Source organism: Peromyscus leucopus, chromosome 7 (assembly GCF_004664715.2).
Source record: "Peromyscus leucopus breed LL Stock chromosome 7, UCI_PerLeu_2.1, whole genome shotgun sequence".
NCBI lineage: Eukaryota > Metazoa > Chordata > Mammalia > Rodentia > Cricetidae > Peromyscus > Peromyscus leucopus.
In genome coordinates, this window is record NC_051069.1 from 54,963,268 (window position 1) to 54,987,467 (window position 24,200).

General features: G+C 45.5%; 1 protein-coding gene across 1 annotated transcript in view; it reads left to right on the forward strand.

Moving 5' to 3' along the window:
* Positions 1–24,200, forward strand: part of Deup1 (deuterosome assembly protein 1) — a 71,717-nt gene that overhangs the window by 19,701 nt on the left and 27,816 nt on the right. The window contains 7 exon segments of the mRNA XM_037207743.1: positions 214–309; positions 4,344–4,475; positions 10,129–10,242; positions 11,682–11,897; positions 19,316–19,461; positions 23,290–23,327; positions 23,330–23,394. Coding sequence (XP_037063638.1) covers positions 214–309; positions 4,344–4,475; positions 10,129–10,242; positions 11,682–11,897; positions 19,316–19,461; positions 23,290–23,327; positions 23,330–23,394 — 807 coding nt within the window.

A 24,200-nucleotide genomic window follows, 5' to 3' on the forward strand; every position in this document is an offset into this window, starting at 1 on the left:
TCGTGCTGTCCTAATACAGGGCCGGGGACCGGCTAGAGACACTTGGTGTCTGTGAATCCAGTTGTTAGCAGCTGTTTTAAGAACTGCAGGACAGATGTTTACTCTTGGCCCAGGGCAGCAGCTTAGCTTGGATCACACTTCCCCTTTGCACATTTTCTGATTTTTTAAGGTAAACTTCAGAAAAAGCTAATTTAAACTTTGTTCTTAATGCAGGTGGGGTTACTTCGACAGAAGCTGGATAGTCTAGAAAAGTGTAACTTAGTAATGACTCAGAACTATGAAGGACAGCTACAGACCCTAAAAGCTCAAGTAAGAGAACCTGTGAAGGGCAATGGTACATACTTTGATACATGTTTTGACCCATAGAAGTGTTAACCTTTTGTAAAAAAGGTTTTGTATATAAGCAAATGTTCTTGTGTCTAAATTGCATGTTTGTCTCTGGCTTTCATTATCCTCTGTGTCCTGGTTTGTCTCCCTGACAAGGCTGTCACCTCGGATACCGTCTGCACTGCCTTCGCTGTGACAGGACGCTAGACAAACAACTTTCGGTCTCTCCAGGGGCAGTTTTTTAATGGTTATTAGTTATGGGAACAGCAAAAAACCAAATCCTCTCCTTTGGCTATTTCTGGGGATAGGGTTTCTTCCACAGCAGCCTAAAATATGGGTGCTTGCTCCTGTGAAGTAGACAGCTGAAAGAACCAAGCTGGGCTTGCTGTTGATGGACTGTTCATAAATGGCAGTGCCTCTGCATCTGCCATAGAGGGGTGCCGGTTTCTTTGTCCCCCGTCACTGCAGCTCCCCACTAGGCTTGCCGCAGAGTCTTGTCTCCTGCCACGGATGTCTCTCAGGGCAGGTGTCGGCATCACAGGCCCAGCAGCTGCTAAGGTCCTTAACCTAGCAACAGAGTCAGTAGGGAATGTGGTGTGATTGTGAACTCCGACCACCACCGTTTCTTGAACAGCAAAGATTTCATATGTAATAACCTAGTCAAGGGAGCCTGGAGTATTCAATGTTCCTCCTTAAGTGCCTCTTCTAGAAAGGGGATTCAGCCATTAAAAATGGAATAGGAAACATTTGAAGCCATTACTTAACTGCTATTACAAAATATTTCAGACTAGCGAAGTCTACATTTTGCCTGCAATTCAGCCTTCTGCCACTAGAAGGCAGCTTGTACTATGAAGCTGCATACAGTTTTCTGAGCTGAGACCAGAAGCATCTAAAACTTGATGCAATCAGTGTTGGCTTTTTTTTTTTTTCCGCCTACAAAAATAGCAACATAAATCTGAATTCACTCTGACAGTCCAGTGTGGGTATGTCTGATACTTCTGGAGAGCTAGACCAGCTGTGTGTTTCTCTATCCTCCTAAGCACAGTTGAAAGCCCTGGACATTGTAAGACAGCCTGTGAACTTGGTAGAAAGTAGGGAGAAGAGGCCAGTTGCTTAGGGGCCTTGAGAGCCAACACAGTGCATCAGCGAGCTCACTGAGATTTGTTTTAGCATCGTCACACAGCTCAGACATAGTAATGGTGCAGACAGACAAACAGTGGCAGAGTCCAAAGGAAATCCTGTCGTCTATAGCAGAAAGACCAAGAAAGTAGCAGAACTACAAACACAAAAACTCTCAAAAATAGCCACATACCACAGAAAAACCATTGTGGCCCTGGCCCAGCAACAAACACTGAGTAGGAAACCTAGATTTCTACCCTCTCCCGGACAGAACCCCCTGCCCAGGCTGCCTGCCTGAGTGGTGTCAAGAAGACCAGATATGGAGCCTGGATTTCTACAGCTGCCTTGTGGTAGGTCATAAGACACTCGACCCCCGCTCCTGAGGGTAGCATCAGAGGAAGCCTCCTAAAGCAGCAACAAGGTGAAGATTCACCTCATCGCACCCCACACGGCATCGCTGAAGTCTGTATGCAGTAATCGTCCATGCCCTCCAGTCAAGTGCAGGCAGCATCCTCGGAACTCCCCTCCCTCCCAGCTGCAAGGAGGAGCATTTGCCCTGATACCTGGACTTCCACTGACGCCCAGCAGGAGCCATGGCCTTCCATCTTCCCTGCTCCAACATAGTCAGGAGACAGTCTCCAGACACAGTGTCCCCAAATTTCCAGGTTCCTACAGAGAATCACTCACAGTAACAAAACCAGATTATTGGTGTAATTATTAAGGCCACTCCACGTAGTTAAAAGGAGATTTATTTAATGGCGTAATGGCTACCCTCTACATCAGATTTCAGTGTAAAGGAGAATACAGGATCAGCAGATGCCAATGACACCATTAGAATAATCTGACTAGGACCTTGAAGCAATGGTCATGAAGATGATTCAATGAACATTTGCAAACATGCTTGAAATTGATAAAAATTATAACATTCTAGCCAGGTGGTGGTGGCACATGCCTTTAATCCCAGCACTCTGGAGGCAGAGGCAGGCAGAGCTCTGTGAGTTCCAAGCCAGCCTGGTCTACAGAGTGAGTTCCAGGACAGACAATGCTGCACAAAGAAACACTGTCTCAAAACACACACACACACACACACACACACACACAGAGAGAGAGAGAGAGAGAGAGAGAGAGAGAGAGAAGTTAAAATATCGAAAATAATTATAAACTTTATAATTGAAAACTAGAATAATCAAACTGAAAATTTCAGTGGAGGGTCTCAGAAGCAGAATGGAGAATACAAGAAGTAAGGGACACTAAAGGGGCACAGACCTGAGGGACATGGGGCTTCACAACAAACCATTTAAATCCCTGTCATTAAATTCCCAGGAGGAAAGGAAAAGAGGATAAGGGCAGACAAAATGCCCCAAAATTTGACCAAAGTGTCCCAAGCTGAGGGAACCTCAAACAGGATAAACCCAAAGAAATAAACAGTGAACAACCTCAGAAGCATTTGAAAGAAACAAGTCTTAAAGAAGAGAAAAGCAGCTTGGGTAGCAGCGACCTCTCATGGGAGGGGCAGAAGGGCCACAAGTGCCGAGAGAGCAGAACTGTCTGGGATTCCGTCCCAAAGAAATTATCCTTCAGGAGTGATGGGAAACCAAGGCACAGTCAGAGGGGGAGACACTCGAGCCTCTGTTAGCGGTCGCGTTACCTTAACACATGGCTACCGGAAGTTCTTTACAGGCAACAGGAAGACATCTGGTGTAAAATCCTGGGTCCCTGGTCTCAGGCTTTCCTTCTGCTCTCGAGTTTTGCTAATTGTTTGATTTAAAATTTTTTAAATGTCTAATGTAGTTTCCAGTGTATGTAGCAAAAATATGTGTTGTTTTTTTTTTGTTTGTTTGTTTATAATCAAGTCAGGATGAAAAGAAAATAAGGATTCCACATTTGAACTAGAGAAATATCAGATACCTGCAGACCACAGCAAGCTGTGTGTATTTAACCTGATGCTTGGAGGAATGGCTGAAAAAGATGTGAAAAGACACACTCAAAACTATCTACAACTCACAGTGCAGCTTAAAAATAGCCCTGTGAGCCATGGGAAGACAAGAAAGTAAAACCAAACTACAAGCTAGAGGAAGCCAGAAAACAAAATACAAGAAGCCAAGCTTAAGTTGAGCATATCCATAATTACATTAAACAAAAATGGCCTAACCACACAAATTAAGGAGTACCAGATATATAAAAACAGGACCCAGCTCAACGAGCTGTTCAGAGAATTCCCTTCAAATTTGATTATACAGGCAGGTTGGAAGTAAAAAGACGACAAAACTCCAGCATGCAGGGCTTAAGAAGTGAGAGCAGGTGTGCCGCCATGATTCAGCGGAGGAGGTTAGTCCTTCAACAAACACACGGGGGCTGCTCAAGAACACGGACCCTGAGTCTGTCAGCAACGGCTTAGCTACCTCCGAGCTAGTTCAACACAAACATAGCCAGTGGGTACAATGAACAGACTCTCTGCAATCCCCTCAGATGCTACGATATGATGCTATAGACGCACATGAAGGCATCAGCCGGCTGTTACACCAACTGAGTTGTTGAGATTAAAGTTGTCAACACAAGATGGCATTAAGTAGAAGTAAGAAAAATTGTGGGGTTTTTTTTAAGACTGTCAGCTTTGCTGCCTACGTACACTTAACACAAAACTGAACAAAACATTTATCAAGTGAATCATGGGCTCACTGCACAGTAAATGAAGGCCCAGATTCATATGCACAGAATAGAGTCACGCTCGGCCTCAGTAACTGAGTTTTAATAGCAGGTTCCATCCTCACTAATTGGAACATTTAAGCTTTACTGCACTTTCTAATCATGACTTAACATTTTCAAAGAGGTGCGCGACAAAGAAATGTTCTGAAGGCCAGCTGTAAGTAACTGGTACTATTTCGTATCATTCGCAGTTTTCTAAGCTAACCAATAACTTTGAGAAACTGAGATTACACCAGATGAAGCAAAACCAAGTTCACCGAAAGGAAGCCCCCAGCAAAGAAGAAATACCCTTTGAGCTGAGCAGTTTGAACCAGAAGCTAGAGGTGAGCACATGTCGCCAGTCCTTGTGTTCTGAAGGTGGCTTGCTGGAGCCGGGCATGGTTTGCAGGCACATGGCACTCGGTATGGTCTCTCAGTGCACCTTCCTCTTCAGGAACTCGGTGAATTCAGACATGACTATGATTTATCACACACACACACACACACACACACACACACACACACACACACACACACTGGGAAAGCTAAGAAGAATAAAAGTACAAAGACTGCAGCTGCTGAGTGAAACTGAAGGGCACCCTGGGATCAGTTAAATCCACCCACTAAACCTTTTAATGACCATTTGACTGTTAGTGTGCTAAATCTCAGTGAGTCTCAGTGTTTTCAGAACAGGGCCTGAAGGCCCAGAGCTTTCTGTTTTGTTTTTTTCTCTTCTTTAAAGGCCTAATTCCAGTCCTTTTAAATTGTGCCATGTCACTGAGAACTTCTAAAATCCGTCTCTAAAAAGGTTCCGTATGCTGCCAGGACCTTTACCCCACCCTTTTAACATTACAGCTTTAGAAAACACGAACCAGCTCTTTCTTCCTGTGCTCTTGAGAACCCTTGTGGAAAATCCGGAAGGGATGGTGTCTCCGTGAGCCCCTGACATGGGGCTTGCTGGGCTCCAGCACAGCTTAGGGGTCACTTTGTCCTTAACCCTTGTGTTACCCTACTCAGTTTCTTTCATTTTCCTCAGGTCCTAAGCTGAGCAACCCATCCCCAGCCAACAGTCTCATTTTCTCCTACTCATGAGCTCAGGACCATCCTGCATCTCCGAGGGACCAAGGTCAGAGACAGTTTAGGGATCCTTGGCCTCTCTCGTCCTTGCCATGCTCCAGCTGGATCTGCCCTTGACCTTCCTGTCTCCTTGTCTTCAGACATCACCACCTTACTCTGCTCTTTTTTTCTAACTTCTGCTCCAAAGTCTCTGTAAAAGCAGGGAGAATCGCAGTTTGAGATCACAGCCACGGAACTAGCCAGTGTGGTAGAAGGCCAGGGCTTACCTTCAAGGCCCCACAGATTCCCCACCTTGCTGGATAAGATAGAGTTCTTCAGATATAAAGCCACTATCACTCAGTGACGGGCACTCAGGAAGTCCTGACACCTGCTCCCAGCCTCTCAAAGGGTGTGACTGGCCTCCCAGAGGTGTCAGCATGGGCTCTGGAGAACTCGCTCCTCTTGACACAAAGGTCAGAACACCCACTGTGCATCTGGTTGGTTCTTTGTGGACTGCTGGAGGGGAACCACATTCATATACTTGTTTCTGACAACACACATCCTCATGAATATATTTATACTTACGCAAGAGTTTTGAGTAGACACAGTATAACTCGAATGATTATAAAGCATCCAACATAGCTGTTTTTCTTCAGCCATCTGGAAATAGCATGCAGGAGGATGGCTGTTCTTGTTTTCAAGCATGTAGCATGTTCTCTGTTAGGACAAGCACATTCAACGATATAGTGATGTCACTAGGGACAGTGTGTGTGTGCAGTGGGAGAGCATCATGGCTTATTACCCAGAGCATCCCCTATGTTGCTCATCGATTCACTCTATGACATTTAAGCCATGTTAGCCTCAGACGGTCCATCTTTGATCCGTAAATTAGGCCGGTGGGGCTGGGGACAGTTCAGTCAATAAAGTGCTTGTCTCACAAACACAAGGACCCGAGTTCAAGTGCCGGACTCTAAGTCTGGAAGCTGGGCATGGAGGTGCACACCTGTAACCCAGCGCTAAGGAGCCTGAAACAGATCCCTGGGCATACTGGCCAGCCAGCCTAGCCTAGTCACTAAGTTCCGGGCCAAGTGAGACACAGTCAAAAACTGTCCAAAGTGGACAGCTTCGAGGGATGACACCTGAGGCTGCCCTTTGACCTCCAAATGCATGAGTTCAGAAAGTCCCCTCAGAATACTTCAACAGATAAGAGCAAGAAATGAGACAGAACGTTAATGTAGGTAAAGATCACATGGTTTTGGTTATTCTCCACTTTTATGTAAGTATGAAAAAATTCCTAATAAAAAATTAAGGTCATTTTGTGATTTGTAGTCTCACTGATGCATCACTTGACACTGTTACTCAGGGTTCAGAAGAAGGGCTCTTTTAAACAACAACAACCAAAAACTAACACCCCAGGTATCACCAGAAATACTCGTTTTCATGGTCATGACCCACTCTCAACCTAAGTGGCTCAGAGATGGCTTTGTAGTCTTAAGAACTCCCCCTGGAGGGCTGGGTGCCTCTCCTAACCTTGAAAGCCACACCTCTGACTAATGAAGGGACCCGGATTGTGTCGGTACCCAGTGATATGCCGGTGACACTGTCTAGCCATCCTTACCGCTTCGACGCCTGTTCTAGCCCTTATGAGCTAAGCTTAATGGTACTGCCTCCCCATAAAGCATTCTGGGGAATGTTTAAGATTATTTGTGAATGTTAAGTAGGTGATGATAAGCATATTTATTATCTAAAATATATTTTCTAAACTGGGCATATGGGTCATACCTCTAATCTCAGCACTTTCGAGGCAAAGACAGAAGGATCTTGAGTTCAAGGCCAGCTTGGGCTGAACAGTGAGACACTATCTGAAACATTAAAAAGAGGAAAACATATTTACTGTTTAAGCCAATCTTATTCCAATTTTTGCTATTTTTCCCCAAAGAGTTCTTTTTAAATTAAAAAAAAATAATTAATTCCTAAAGTTAGCATACAAAATAATGGGTTTCCTCATGGCATCATCATAAATATTAAAATCAAATTCTTGAAATCTAAACTTGCATTGATTTTTAAATGTTTCTTATCCTCTATTTGCAACCTAATTTTTCAAATATGTAACTGCTACTGAAGACTCATTCTTAATTTTTACATCATTGAGTGGCAACATCAGTCCATAGATGGACTGTCCCCATTATCCTAATAAATAGAGTTTGTCATAAGGTATCTTTATGCATGGAAACGGCGAGATGTGTGCCTGCATTTCCCCAGGCAAATTCCCTCCACTTGATTTCAGATTGCCTTTAATTACATAAAGTCTTCCTCACTCACAGACCTCCTTCACTGATTAGGACTTGTATATTTAAAACACACACACACACACACACACACACACACACACACACTTAAATTTTCCCAAATATTCTTCAAAATCATTTCTGTGCAAGGAATCTGAAAAGCGCTGTTTTTCTCATTCTAAGCAAGATACGTTTGCATTCTCAGAATCAATGGGTTTCCTTTCAAGCATAGCCCAGCCAGTCCCTGCGGCCATTTTCAAAATACTCCAGCCAAACACGCCATGTTCCAACTTGACATAGTAGGAAAAATAACCCCGTGGCTTTTATGCGACACCTTTATCATACTAGTGTACTGTAAATGGCTTGTTTATATCTGCATGCTGCTCCTTTACTATATTTTCCTTTAAAAGTGGGACAGGGGCTTAGTTATGAAATAGTTCCAAACAAGGTCCTGTAAGCAGAGCTCGGAGCAGGCAGTCTTCCAGGCCAGTCTTATAGATAGAAAGATAGAAAGGCACACTGCAGTGGCCAGCCCAGCCAGAGTGAGATGCAGGGAGGTCTTCTCTGGCACCCCCGAAGTCATGTCCGTGGTTCACAGGATTGCATTGTGCTGTTGTGCTCTACACTGCATTACCTGAGTCGACGCTGTGCAGCTAAGCGTGCAGAATCCAGCCAGTCCCACATTTTCTTCTCCAGCTGACACGTGGGAATGAAGGCCAAGATGTGTTCTCCCAAATGAGCTGATGTTAGCTTCACCCTATACACAATGGCTTTGAAAGCCAGAGGCCAATAAAACCAACATTAGCTCAGGCTACTTTAGCAGAATGCAGAGGCTGGGTAGCTTACACAAAGGGCCAACAGGGCGCGATTCTGATGGGGGCCTCCTCATCTTGGTTCAACAGCTGTCTGCTGGTTGTACAGCAGGAAATAGGAGGAATGGGTGCAGGGGCACGATTCTTACCTTTGTTGGGGATAGGTGTGTGCGTTCATGAGAATGTGTGCATGTGTGGAAGCTGCAAACATTATCAGGTATCTTCTTCATCTCTTTCTACTTTACTTTTCTGAGATAGGATCTCTCACTGAGACCCTATTTGGCTAGAATGGCTAGGCCAGGATCCTCCTGCCTCTGCTTCCCCAGCACAGAGATATAGATGGGCACCGATATACCATCCAGAATTTTTATACAATGGGTGGGGATTGAATTCAGGTCCTTGTACTTGCACAGTGAATGCTTTACCAGCTGAACATCTCCCAGACTCCTGTCTTTCTCTCTTCCTTCCTCCTTCCTTCCCTTCTTTCTTTTTTCTCTTTCTTTCTTTCTTTCTTTCTTTCTTTCTTTCCTTCTTTCTGTTTCTTTCTTTCTGTTTCTTTCTTTCGTTTTCTTCTTTTTCTTCTTCTTCTTTCTCCTCCTCTTCTTCTTCTTCTTCTTCTTTTCTTCTTCTTCTTCTTCTTTGTGTGTGTGTGTGTGTGTGTGTGTGTGTGTGTGTGTGTGTGTGATTTTTTTTGAGGCAGAGTTTCTCTCTGTATCCTTGGCTGTCCTGGAACTCACTCTCTAGACCAGGCTGACCTCAAACTAAGAGATCTGCCTGCCTCTGTGCTGGGATTAAAGGTATGCACCACCATGCCCAGCCTGACCCCTGTATTTCTTATATCACAGGAACACTAATCCAACCCACACTGGCTCCAGGATCATAACTCAATAGCCTTCCAGAGGCCCAACTTTCAATTTCATTACAGTGAGCATTCGGTTTCAACATCTGTAGTTGAAGGAGGCACAAACACTGAGTTCATGGGACTTGATAAGTAGGCATCTTCTTAAAGAATTATTTTAACTAATGGGGTGTATACATGTGGATGCTGATGCCTGCTGAGGCCAGAGGTGGCAGATCCCCTGCAGCTGCGGAGTCCTCTGCAGAGCAGTACAGGTTCTTGATCACTGACCATCTCTCCAGCTCCCAGACCCACCCCTTAAGTAATGAGAGAAAATGTCCAGTGACTAAGTGTAGGCAATGAAAACAGAGAGGGCATCCGAGGAGTGGACAGGAGGTGCCCGCTGATGCCAAAGGCTGTCCGACTCCCCCTGATGAGCACTCGCCTTTGACATGTGAGAGATCAGTGCTTTCAGTATGTTTCTGATTTCTATGTATGTTAAAAATCGTATAATTTCCCCCAAAAAATGGAATACACAGGTTAAGCACACCTTTTCTGAAAACTTAAAATCCCCAAATGCTCCAGAATCTCAGGCTTTTTGAGCACTGACACAATGCCACAAATCATATGGTGGCCCCAGCAGGGACATATTAAACACGGCACACAACGTCCCCTTTTGGCAGAGTACATGCAGGGTATGTGGAACACTTGAGTTTGTGTTTAGACTTAGATGTCGTCAGCAAGGCATCTCATTATGAATATGTAAATAATCCAAAATCTGAAATGCAACTCCCCAGTCCAAGTGGTTCAGATGCAGAACACAGGGTCGTAGTAATCAATCAATGTGTAATTCCATCTTTTTTCTGTTTGCTTTCCTAATAGGGAAAGAACAGACCTTTTCTTTTCCCAATGAAGACACACAAAGGGAAGAAGGCCTGTGCACTGTACTTTTAGTGAATAATAATTTTCGATTTGTTTCTCTCCCCCTTCCCTATTCCAAAAGGAGTTTAGAGCAAAGTCAAGGGAATGGGACAAACAAGAGATCCTCTACCAGACGCACCTGGTGTCTTTGGATGCTCAACAAAAATTACTATCTGAAAAATGTAATCAGTTTCAGGTAAACCATTATTATTGTCTGAATTGGAAACTGTAAGTAGAGGTGAATACTGCCATCCTTGCGTTCAGCATGGCATCTGCTTACTCATGGAAGTGTGGACTGAGGGCCAGCCGCCATCGCGGGTCTGACGGCAGCACGACCATGTGCGCAGCCTTTGTCACCGGCAGTTTAGCCTCTGTCTCTGAAAGTCTGGTGCTGTTGTTATACCTTTAAACAACACGTGCTCTCAGGCCGTTTGGGGAAACCCCTGTAATTCCTGCACGTGGGGACCAAATGTAGGAAGGTCATGAGTGTGAGGAAGCCCACACTGCTTAACAGGACTCTGACTCACCAACAAAAAAGAGAAAAGGAAAACACAAAATAGATGTCCGTGTGGTTTGTTTTCCGTGTCCGTACCACCGTGAGGCCGAACATGGCCCCATGCCCTTGTTAGCGCCTTTCACTTCCTCCTCTCGGCATCACACCCCACACCCCACACTCCCATCACACCCCCCACACCCCACACTTCACCATCACACCCCACACCCCACACTTCACCCCACACTTCACCATCACACCCCACACTTCACCATCACACCCCACACTTCACCATCACACACTTCACCATCACACCCCACACTTCACCATTACACCCCACACTTCACCATCACACCCCACACTTCCCCATCACACCCCCACTTCACCATCACACCCCACACTTCACCATCACACACTTCACCATCACACCCCACACTTCACCATCACACCCCACACTTCACCATCACACCCCACACTTCACCATCACACCCCACACTCCACCATCACACCCCACACTCCGGCATCACACCCCACACTTCACCATCACCCCCCCCCCCCCCCCACACTTCACCATCACACCCCACACTTCACCATCACACCCCACACTTCAGCATTACACCCCACACTTCACCATTCACACCCCACACTTCACCATCACACCCCACACTTCACCATCACACCCCACACTTCGGCATTACACCCCAAGCTTTGTGCATCCTGCCTTGCATAACTTGCTTTTCCTTTGAGATGTAGAGGTTGCACACATCAGGAATTACTGACACCAGTTATGTATTGGAAACTGTTTTTTTCCTCAGTCTGTTTCTGGTTTTTATTTCTTTACCACAGAGACATTTTTCAACTATTATGTAATTGAATTAATATTTTTTCTCTTTTTATAGCTTCTAGATTTTCTTTATTGGTTAATAGGACCTCTCCTCCTCCAGATTCCTTCCCTGCTCCAAAGCAAATACATTTTCTCTTCATATGATTGAAATTAAGATTATAAACAAGCATAACACTGTACTGTACAAGCCAAGTTTAATACTAAAAGATATCTTTACTAATTCTTTTACTTCTTTGCCTGTTTGGAAGCTTAAGTATGATATTATTCTCTTAATGTACCTGATTATCATATTTTTCAGAAACAGGCACAGAATTACCAAACTCAACTAAACGGTAAGAAGCAATGTCTAGAGGAGAGCAGCCCTGAGATCCCTCGCCTGGTGTGTGAATCAGACCCTGGCTGTGAAGCCAGCCAAAGAGATGAGTTCATTATTGAAAAGTTAAAGTCGGCCGTGAGTGAAATAGCACTGAGCAGACAGATGAACAAAGCTCTACAAGAGATGAAAGAGTGCCAGGTGATCTGCAGCAAGGTTCATGATCTGCAGCAGAGTCGTCAGTGATCTGACAGAGTGGTTCCAGTGAGGTCTGCACAGAGGTGGTTCCAGGTGAGGGTCTGCAGCAGAGGTGGTTCCAGGTGAGGGTCTGCAGCAGAGTCGGTTCCAGGTGAGGGTCTGCAGCAGAGTCGGTTCCAGGTGAGGGTCTGCCCCAGAGTCGGTTCCAGGTGAGGGTCTGCAGCAGAGGTGGTTCCAGGTGAGGGTCTGCCAGCAGAGTCGGTTCCAGGTGAGGGTCTGCGCTTTCAGCTTCATTTCCAGCTGTTGTTGATGAGCTGCACAGATGCTGGCCTGACAGGGACACGACAGTCACATGACAGCTTTCTGTTGCACTGTCAGCTGAAGTCAGCGCTCCCCTCTGTAATTCTCACCTGAGTAAATTCATAATCTCCTGGGTGTGTTAGTGTCTGGAGTCTTGTAATACAGCACAGTGACAGTGTGTATTATTACCAGTGCATCAGGACAGCAGCCGCAAACCTTGGTGCCTAAAAACCATACCCAGTAGCTACCTACCACCTTCCCCTCCAGTCTTATTTGTAGGTTTAGACTTTGGTGAGAGGCATGGAGCTACCCTTTGATGTATGGCTGGGAGCTCCACATCAGCCCACTTTCCACCATTTTGCAAAGCATTCTAGGTAAACAGTGAGGACTAAAGTTTCCTTCAGGCTCATGTTCCTGTGGTGGGGTAGAACATCATGGTAGGAGAGCAGGGTAAACTAAAACCTCATGGCCCACAGCAAAGGGGAAGGGGAACAAGCTGGGGTGTCCACGGGCCCCCATCTCCCAAAGGTCCAACCACCTGGCCCATAGAAACTCTTGGGAGAGTAAGCCAGTAGCGCACAGGCCTTTGGCCGTCAGTGTCTGGTCATCACACTTGGTCATGAGCCTCTGCGGAACAGTCTTGTGGAACTGAAGTTCTCAGTGACACCATCAGATTGATAGGCTGATAGGTATGTACCCAGCTTTGTCTTCCTTAAGCCAACTATTTTTCCTTTGTAATTTTTGCAGGTACTTTGTACTTTAATTAGCAGGGAGGTTTGGTAACAGCACCCTTCCAAACCATCTCCTGCTGTCCCACACTCATTTCCTACCTGTGCGAATTCAGACACTTGAGTTGTCCTTACCGGCCTTTCTCTGCCTCTGGTCCTCCTTTCCCACCTCCAGATGTTGTTTCTACCATTTTCTTCCTTCGGTCCACCCTCTCTGAGCTCCTCTCATCTGTCCATCAACATCTGCTTTTTCCCTGTGTTTGCCGGAGGCGGGGGGGATCAGACCACGAGGCTCCCACATGCTCTCCTCTAGTGGTATTTCTAAGAGAGCGGCATCTCCCCCATCTTGAACTCCAACTTTGTCTGGAGAAAGACGTTATTCTAACATAAACTTTGAGTACAGATGTAAACAAACAAACCAGACTGAACTGAAAATACTGGACCCTGAAGAAGTCAGGCATCCTCCAGACATAGGGAACAGGTGTGGTGGTATCTTCCCTGGTTCCATCATAGTCTAAGATTAATCCTTCTCTTCCTGGAAGTTTGCCAGGATCTCCTAGTATTGACCTTGCTAGTTAACCACCTGCCTGAGAGCTATTTGTACAGCTGCTGGGTCCAGCAGGAGTCTCTCCCCTGGGATGGGACATTGGCCCTACCTTCTGTTTACAGACAAACGTGAGCATTCATGTCACTGCTGTCTTCACAGCTGGAGCCTGAGCAGGATCAGACTCAATGAATAAGCAGATTATTTTTCTAGGGCCTCCCAAAATATTCTGCCCTGGGCCTCAGTTCACACTGCATGGACTGAAGACCTTTGTGTTTTGTCTCTTCTGGGGGTCTTTTTGCCTCTGGTCCCTGCAAGTCTGTTCCCCCACAGTGTTTGCTGAGTAGATGGGGACAGATGTGAGGATCCCCAGAGCTTTGCTAGCCAGACTGTCTGGCTGAAGAGTGAGCTCCTGGTTCAGCAAAAGACCGTGTCTCCCTTTCGCAGTAAAATAAAACAAGGTGAGAGCAATAGGAGATAGCCAGGGTCCACCTCTGTCCTACACACATGCACACACGCACACACACACACACACACACACCACACCACACCACACCCCCCCCCCCCCCCCCCCCCCCCCCCCCCCCCCCCCCCCCCCCCCCCCCCCCCCCCCCCCCCGCACACCACACACGCACACGCACGCACACGCACACACGCACGCACACGCACACACGCACACACACACGCACACGCACACACACGCCACCCCCCCCCCCCCCCCCCCCCCCCCCCCCCCCCCCCCCCCCCCCCCCCCCCCCCCCCCCCCCCCCCCCACGCCACACACACGCACACGCACACGCACACGCACACACACGAGCACACACACGAGCACACACACACACACACACCACACACACGAGCACACACACATTCACACCAACACACAAGCACATACACACACACACACACACAGCGCACACACACACACGACACACACACGACACACCACACACAAGCACATACACACAAATTACATGTATTAAAAAGAAAAGCTAATGATTGCGGAACATGTTCTGGGGAGGGGGAATATCTATTGTCCTACAAAAAATTATTTTTGAAAATTGAAAAGTAACTTGACTCAGAGTTTCACAATTTCTCTTTGGAAAAAGCACCAAGACCCCAGTTTTTTCTTTTCTTTTTTTTCTTTCTCCTCCACCCTGTGTTTCATTTCCAGGTGTCACTTATGGCCTGTCCTTGTGCCTTCTGGTAAATGCTGAGAATCCATTGATTAAGCTTGTCAGCTAATTTGAAGGTTTAAAACCGTTGCTCTTCTCAGAGTTAAACAAATTCCTAATGAAACAGATGGGCCTTAGGTTTGTTCTACAAAATCTGCATTTTACCACGTAAGGATAAGTAGAGGTAAATAATACTGCAACCATAATACGCATTTGCAAAAAAAAAAAAAAAAAAAAAAAAAAAAAAAAGTGTCCTCTCTCTCAGTCACCTGACAGGGCTCCACATCTCGGGCGTAAATGTAAAAGGACAGGAATTCCTGTCTAAATCGCTGTCATTTAACGTGCGGCGGCGGCGCCTGACAGCGGCTGTGTCTGCGTCTTCCGAGACACGTCATCTGTCTCTGCACAACCTTGAAATGTGTCAGCACACGGCTCATGTTTATTTACTACCCTACACGCCCCTCAGGTTTTTAAATGTGCAGCATTCTCCACTAGAGATGAATGACAAAAATACATGCTTCTGCGTCTTTCAAACATCTATGCTGGGAAAGTTAACTTCTCATGTGCTTGCTAATACAGCGCTAAAAACTAGAGCAACACCGTCCGAGAAAAGTTTGCCCCAACCACAGATCTAATTTAAATTCTGGAGTGTTTGTTATTGGCCTTTGTTTCATTTCATTGTTTTTTTTTTTATTTATTTATGTATTTTTTTTTTTTTGAGATAGGGTCTCATGTAGCCCAAGCTGCCCTCAGATTCCCTATATAGCCTAAGGTGACCTTGAACTTTTCATCCTCCACTTCCTGAACTGGGAGTTTGGGTGCGCACCATCACAGGAAGTTTTTGTAGCACCAAGGACGGCACCCAGGCCTTCATGCACACTAGATAAAGGCTGTACCAACTGAGCTCCATCCTCAACCGTGGTTTAAAATCTTCTTGTAGCCACATTAAAGAACTAGAGAGAAATGGGTACATTTACTGTAAGTAGTATGTTTAGTCAAACCAATATATGTGTATATCAAAACATTGTCAAAATTACAAAAATGTAATCAAAATGTAAAACTGATTAATGAGACATCTTACACTTCTCATACTAAGTCATCAAAACTCTGTGTATATGTTAAACCTACAACATACCTACATTTCACTCCTAAATGCCTGATCTATTTTTAGATTTCATAAAAGATCAAAACTAAAGGGAGCGTGCAGTGCTTACACTGTTCCAGACACGCTTGAAAAGTCCCAATAATGAATCATTTCCCAGATAGTTGACACATTGACAAATAATTGATCTGACTTTCATGCAAAATTGTACCAGTTTCAAAACTACATTCTAGTTTAAAAATCCCATTAATTCTCATGTCAACTTGAGCTTATTGAATCCAAAGCAAGAAGATGATTCTAGATTTATCAATATCAACAAATCCTTCCAATTGTTCTTATACTTTTGCAGCCAATTTACATTACTCTGTCAACTACAATCTATTTTGCCTATTTATCTGTCAAGTCATTATCTCCAACTTGTACAATGTATATCTTAATTTACATTCTCACACCTGTGGATCATTACACAGCGTGTTTCTCCCAGATACTCATCACCACAGAGAATTTTTTCTAGAAACGGAACAGACCACTCCCATCACCCTGACACCACAGGTCACCAGCCTGGAGTTGAGGCTTTCCCTCTTCTCTCCCCCAAGAAAGACACAGCCACTGTCTGTTTGGCATTCATGTCCCACTGTGGAAATCCCACCAAGCAGAGAGCCCGGGGTGTCCCAGGGTGTCCCTTCTTCACCTGCATAACGTAACAGGTGGCCTTCGCATTAAGGTAAATTGCTTTACTGCTGTATAATTAATTGTTTCACATCTCTTTAGTTTTTGAAATTTTAACTCTCCCTGAAAAAAATCCCCATTCTTCAAAACAGAGAATAGCTAAACTAATCTCATAAGACATCATTTTGAATCTGTTTTTAAACTTATTTCTGAGTCACCTGGAATGTGTGTGGCCAAGTAGAGTAACCAGTTCTTCCCAGGCTCAGACGCTTGGGAAAGACATGTAATGAAAGGTTTTCTTTAAGAAACCTTCCTGAGGACTCCCGTCATTGACGTGGAATCATTGCTCATGACTGCCACAAAGCAGAGCTAGCCCTCTATGTGTGCCAGCTGATGAACAGAAACAGGATGTGGTATATCCATGTAACGGGCTATAACTCAGCCACAAATAGGAACAGATATAGTTCGGCATGGATGAACCTTGGAAACTTGCCGAGGGAAAGAAACCAGCTTCAGGAGCCACTTCCTGTGTGGTACCCTTTGATTCCTAGTGAGCTGCCACACTGCTGCAGGAGATCATCCAACAGGCCATGGTCGGGCCTGAAATGGTACACAGTGTACCATTTCACATGCTGAAGTGGCCAGCATGCTTGTCTGTAACCCCCACTCCTGACGCCTCCTCCCTCCCACCAACAGACAGCCGGGCTCTGAAGCTCCTCATACCCAAATGCAGAAACTTACCTCCAGCCCATCCGTCCTTCCTGCCTGCTGCTGGAGGAGACTGGTCTCACAGAAACTTACCTCCAGCCCATCCTTCCTTCCTGCCTGCTGCTGGAGGAGACTGGTCTCACTGCAGGTGCTCTCTCCTGGCTTTGCTTCTCCCACCCACCTTCTGAGGAGCCTCGCCCACTGCTCTTGCCCTTTCTCTCCTGTCCAGATCCTCTGCTTCACTCCAGCTGATCAGGCCTCTTGTAGACCCACAGGGTCACTGGTATTCCTGATCCTTCAGCATAGCTTGACTGCCATGGGGCAGGAGAGGAATGAGGCTCATAACCCATTGTGTTGCCAGCTTTGTGGGGAAAGCTGACTGATGGCTTTGGTCACGAGATTATCTGTCATTTGCTTACTATTTTATTAATCAGAAAATACCAGCATTGATTAGAGTTTGCCCTCATACTTTATTCAAACTTCACTGCTTCAGGTTCACACACAGTGTGACCACATAGGTGTAGTTTGGTCATTTGTTCTTTGTCTTTATCCAAGATGGTGAACTCTCTGAGGGAGATTAGCATCTGTGCCCCAGAGCACCTACCAGGAGCTCAGTTAGCATCTGTCCATTGAGTGAAAGGAATTCTGTAAGGAAGAGGGAGCAAAAGAGGGAACATACTTTACTTAAAATTGAGGACATCGACTTAGAAGTGTTCATTTTTAATTTTTAAATTATTTGACAGTTTCATCCATGTATATGGTGGATTTTGGTCATTTTCACCCATCATCATCCTCTCTCAGTCCCCTCCTCCCCCACCATATCCCTCCTTCTTCCTAACAAGCCCTATTCCTACTTTCATGTGTGTGAGAGAGTGCTTGAGTGTGTGTGTGTGTGTGTGTGAGACTGTATGTGTATGAGTATTGTGTGATGTGTAAGTGTGTGTGTGTTGTGACTCTGTGAGTGTGTTGTGAGACTGAGTGTATGTGAGCTTGTGTTTAAGGTGTGTGTGTGAGTGACTGTGAGTGTGTGTGCACAAGAGAGTGAGAGTGTGTATGTGAGAGTGTGTATGTATTTGAGTGTGCATGCATGAGAGAGTATGTATGTATGAGAGTGTGTATATGAGTGAGTGTGATAGTGTGTTGGTATGAGTGTGTGAGTGTGTGTGTGTGTGTGTGTGTGTGTGTGTGAGAGAGAGAGAGAGAGAGAGAGAGAGAGAGAGAGAGAGAGAGAGAGAGAGACCTTGTGGGTTTCATTAGGATTGCTTCCATGGGTGTGGACTTATTTTTTTGGAGCATGGGCAACTTGCCCGTGACTGCATCATGGAAGAAAACAACTTCCCTCTTCCAGTTTCCATTAACTACCAGTAGCTTCTCAAGGAGGGGTGGGTCCTCAAGAGCCCTCTCTCCTCCTTGATGGAATGTTGACAGGCTCTGTCTTGCACAGCTGCTGTGAGTTCGAGTACAACAGCCAGGCCATGTCCACTAGACATCATGCCAGAGAACTCCTCATCCTCTGGCTCTTGTATTCTTCCCTTGCACAGTATTTCCTGAGCCTCGAGGGGTTGGGTGATATAATGTCCCATTTAGGGCTGAGCACCCACAGGGACTTATTCTCAGCATTTTGACCAGTGATGAGTCTCTGAGGTAACAACTGCCTGTGGCAAGAGGAAGCTTCTCTGACCAAGGTTGAGAACAGCACTAACTTATGGATACAAACAAATGTTTAGAAGGCACTTTAACGTGTTTGTTTAGCAAAGCAACAGTAGCAGCTTCTTCCTCGGACTTAGGATCTCCCCGTCATCCAATCCCAGGTATGGATTCCTTCCTGTGGAGCAAGCCTCAAATCCAGTCGGCATGTGACTGGTTATCTCCACAGCATTGGTTTCACTACTGCACCAGCAGGCACATGTTGATGGCATGTTGGTGGCACGCAGGGTCTTCCACTGGGTAATACCACTGATGAATTTTCTCCCACATCAGCCTGGCTAGCACATTCTGGCACTGTCAGTGCTGTCCTTCAGGGAGGAAGCTACCAGCTTGATTTTCCCATGTCTTGCAATCAATATTTCAGCAGTAGGGTCTGGTGGGCAATGGAGAGCAATGGCAATATCCTGTACTGTTTTGAGGGCTAGATGGTTTTTTAATCTACTGTGCACAATAATTCTAAAGTGAACGTCAAAAAAATTTTACTGCAGGCCATGGAAGCAGGACTGTCAGAGGTGAAGAATGAGTTACAGTCACGTGATGACCTCCTGAGGATCATAGAAATGGAAAGATTGCACTTGCATAGGGAACTGTTGAAAATGGGAGAATGCCAGACTGCTCAAGACAGCAGGACAAGGTACAGTTCTCAGCCTGGAGTGAAACTTCTCAAAGCAGGATGTACATACGCATTCAAGGGCTTCACATTTGAACTAGAATAATGTTTATTTGAATTGCCATGCATTCTTTAGGATATCAATATAAACAACAGTGTGGAGCTGGTGGTTAATTATAGATTTGCAGAGACATGAGATTTATTCTTTAATATAATTGTTTCTGCTTTGGTTGAGGGTGGTGTATTAACTTTGCCTCTGCATTCACGACCTGCAGCTCCATGTTCAGAGTTGTTACTTGTTCTGGAGGGATGGCTCAGTGGTTGAGAGAGCTTGCTACTCTTCCAGAGGACCCTAACTCAGTTCCCAGCATCCATCCATGTCAAGGGGCTCACAAACACATCTCTGCAGTTCCGGAGACCTGATGCCTCTGTCCTCTGAGGGCGCCTGCACTCACGTGCACAGGCACACATGCATGCACATAATTTAAAAAAGAGAAATCTCTCTTTAAGAAGTTATTACTAACACAGATTCCCCCCACCCTTAAAAGCAGACATATATTAAGTTTTTCACAACCACTAACAAGTAGGTCTTCTGAGAATTCTTGGTGTTTGAAGTTCTGAAGAGATGGTCTGATTTCTTCAACAATTCACTGGTGTGGAACTTTCTTCTCAGAATCAGCAAGCTAATGAAACGAATGATAGGATTTTTAAAAATCTGAATAGCTAAATGATCAAGGGTATTTTACTGAAAGATAATTGCTTTTCAGACAGTAGTAATTTCTTCAAAGTTGTAGGACATGATAACATGGAAAGATGGCTCAGTGGCTAGGAGCAATGGTTGCTCTTTCAGAAATCCTGGGTTCAACTTTCTAAACTCATCCCCATACATGGCAGCTCATAACCATCTGTAGCTCTAGTTCCAGAGGCTCCAACATCATCGGCAGGCTCTGCTGGCACTACACACGCTAACATGGTGCACAGACATGCATGCAGGCAGAACGCCCGTACACATAAAATAAATCAAAAAAAAAAAATGGCAGGCTAGGCTAGTCATGATGGCACATGCCTTCAATCTCAATACTAGGGAGGCAGAGGCAGGCAGAGGCAGGCAGATCTCTGTGAGTTCTAACCCAGCCTGGTCTACAGAGTGAGTTTCAGTCTAGCTAGTGCTACCAAAGAACAAAACTAGTAATGTTCAGTCCAAACATAGCCAGCTTTCTTTCAATACACAGTCCCTACATATTTGGACAATACAAACTCTTCTCTAGTCTCTGTCAAGCTGTATGATCATTTTGGTCTCCAAACTATGTCTTTCTCCCTTGAAGGGACGCCCTCAGATGTCTCATTCTGAGACGTCATGAGATGCCATGCATTGAGCATGGCAGCCTCCCACCATGGTAGAGTCTTCAGGCCTTGTCTTTCCCACTGCAGTTTTTAAATCCTTCCGGTCTGGTTTCCATGGCTGCTGGCTGTCTGCTCTGTTGTCTGGGTTTCTTGAACTTGGACCCTGCCTCCTCTTTGTGCTTTATTAAAGTGAAGCAGCCCAGAGCACGGGCACAGTGGTTAGTGATGTTTCCATTCATTCCCAGAACCTTTCTTAATGATATTAAATTTTTTTAGCTTTTCCATTTCCTTCTTTAGGGCACAAGCACCAGGAGCTGACATGTTTTGCATTATTAAAAAACAATTCCAAGATCCTTTTCCTAAATGAAAAACCATACCTCCTTTATCTGTTTGCATTAGCATGGTCATGTTTTCCAAACACATATCCATATCAGAATTGCATGTTTTTCCATTCACTCACTGAACCTGGCAAGCTCACCACAAAGGCTTAGTGGTCATTCAGCATTGCACCCTTGAGAGTGCTTGGGAAGAATCTAGAAATGAGAACATTCTTTTTTGCTTTCCAAATCATAGCAAGTGAGAAATTTGAAGACTACATTTGAAATAGGATGTTAAATAAAATGGAAGTACTCATAACACATTAGTTGGTGAGAAACACAAGGACACTAGATAATAACATGTAGTGTGTACTCTAGGCTTATGAGAAACATGTTCACTTGTACATATGGAGGAGAGGACAACATTCACAGAAAGGCTGACAGCGGTCCTTCCAGGGTCGTTACACAGCGGTAACTCACACACTCTGTTGGCCTCCGTAAACTCGGACGTGGGGAATGTCGGGGGGGGGGGGGGGTGTATGATAACTGTGGTAGGGGAGGGGTGTATGATAACTGTGGTGGGGGAGGGGTGTATGATAACTGTGGTGGGGGAGGGGTGTATGATAACTGTGGTGGGGGAGGGGTGTATGATAGCTGTGGTGTAGGGGAGGGGTGTATGATACTGTGGTGTAGGGGGAGGGGTGTATGATAACTGTGGTGGGGGAGGGGTGTATGGTAACTGTGGTGGGGGAGGGGTGTATGATAACTGTGGTGGGGGAGGGGTGTATGATACTGTGGTGGGGAGGGGTGTATGATAACTGTGGTGGGGGAGGGGTGTATGATAACTGTGGTGGGGGGGGGGTGTATGATAACTGTGGGGGGAGGGGTGGGGGGGGGGGGGGGGGGGGGGGGGAGGGGTGTATGATAATGTGGTGGGGAGGGGTGTATGATAACTGTGGTGGGGAGGGGTGTATGATAACTGTGGTGGGGAGGGGTGTATGATAGCTGTGGTGGGGAGGGGTGTATGATAGCTGTGGTGGGGGAGGGGTGTATGATAACTGTGATGGTCAGAAAGATCGACCCAGCTTAGACACGAGTACCTCAGGGAGACCGCTTGAATTTGTACCTTTTGAGAGATCCTTAATTTCTAATCTTTAAAGTAATTATCTCTCCACCATTGCTCAGATTTGGAGTTGTGGTTTTATTTTGTGTGCTTTGTGTTTCTGATATTTGGAACACCCTCGGGATGTCTCTGGAAAGGCAGTTATCCTCACAGGTGACTCCTCCTGAGTCACAGCAGGTTCTAGAGTGGTGAGCTCACCCATTGTCCTGGAGCTGCTGCCGCCCCCTTTATATCTTAGTGACTGGTTCCAGTCTACCACACAGGGAAGTGGCCCTCACTATCTGTGCTTCTCCGAGCATCAAGTGGGGTTGTCTTCCCTCACTGCTCCCCCTCCCCATATTGAGAAGTGGCTTCGGTTCCATTTTATATGCAAATAGCAAAGAAACCAGGCACCTTTGAGTCTCCTCCCTGGCCACAGTGTCAAGTGTCATTTTCAGTGTTCTGCAGACTGTGTGCTCCCTGGACTTCTAACACAGCTCCTCACCTCAGTGCATGAGCACTTGACGCCCCAGCAGCTGGGTATATTCCCAGTTAGGTTCCCAAGCTATGCTATTACAAGAAGAAGTCTTTTCCTCTTATTAAAAAAAAAAAAAAATCTTATCTACAAGGAATGGAGAGCTAGCTCAGTGCTTAAGAGCACTGACTGCTTTTCCAGAGGTCCTGAGTTCAATTGCCAGCACGACATGGTAGCTCACAGCCATGTGTAATGATGTCTGGTGCCCTCTTCTGGTGTGCAGGTGTACATGCAAATAAAGCACTTGTGTGCATAAAATATATAAATAAATACGCTTAAAAAATCTTATCTACATATGTAACCCCAGTATCCTGCCTATTTTGGTGTATAATTGAGATGGTTATTAACGGCTTCCTTTTCTCCCATTAAAACCACTCTCACTCAAAAACAGAAACATTCTCAGAACTTGGAATTATTAAAATTTGTGATTTTTGTAGCCACTAGTGTTAACAATATAATGATCCATTCTGAGCTTCCAATGACTAGACTAACAATCTAATTAAGAATTCGCCAAGTTAAGCTTAAGTGTTGCTTGCTTTATTCTTAATTTGTAGACTTGAATCGTCATGTTCCCCCTCTACTAAAGAACCGGAAAGAAAAGAAAGGAGTTGTTTTCAATGGTCTCAGATCAACCAAATCATGAAAAAGAATTAAACAAGGTATGGAATGTGATGAGATCCATTCTTTCAGCTCTAAAGTCTCTGCATAAAATTGGCTTTAAAATCTTCCTTCACGCTCCTTCTTTTTCCTGCTGTACAGTCTCCAAAAGAAATAATCCACCAAGCGGATAATTCTGATATTCTGTGTGAACACAAATCTTGGGTTATTCTGCTAGTGGGAGACTGCAGATGAAATGTGGAGGCGTGCCTCTGTGAGCGAGTGCAGGCAGGTGCTCAGCATGTGGGTGACCTTGGGGAACCTGCCTGCACACCTCATCTAGGACGGGGCGGTTAGTACTGTAGACAGAGTGAACAAACGTCTGTCACCCCAGAGAGGGCACTGACTATAGGTGGGGGGAAGGATTCCACTCAAGGCTCACTTGGCACACCAATGAGTTTATTGATTACCCTCAGAAGGGGGCCTAGTTACAGGACCATGTGTGATTCAGAGGCAGCTCCATCACTGCAGAGACCTGCAGGAGGAGAATGCATCACAGAAGCTGCATCCCTGGAGCTCTTGGCTGACAGCTCTGCTGCCGTCTCCTTGTCCCATCAACTGTTAGCTGCTGAGAACAGTGGCTGGACTTGGGGTACCTTCCAACTTTCTGGGCCCCTGGGCTTACCTTGCAAGGGGTTGTTAGTTTCCTGAGTCTTATAAGCTCTGTTTTCAGTGCCAGAGGGATTGTCTCAACTCAGAGGAACGAGAAACACACCTTCCAACTCCCTGAGGTTATGATGGGGGTGAAATGAACGGGTATCTGTTGATACTCCTGTGGCTCTTACCATGTGCCAGGAACAAATTGTCC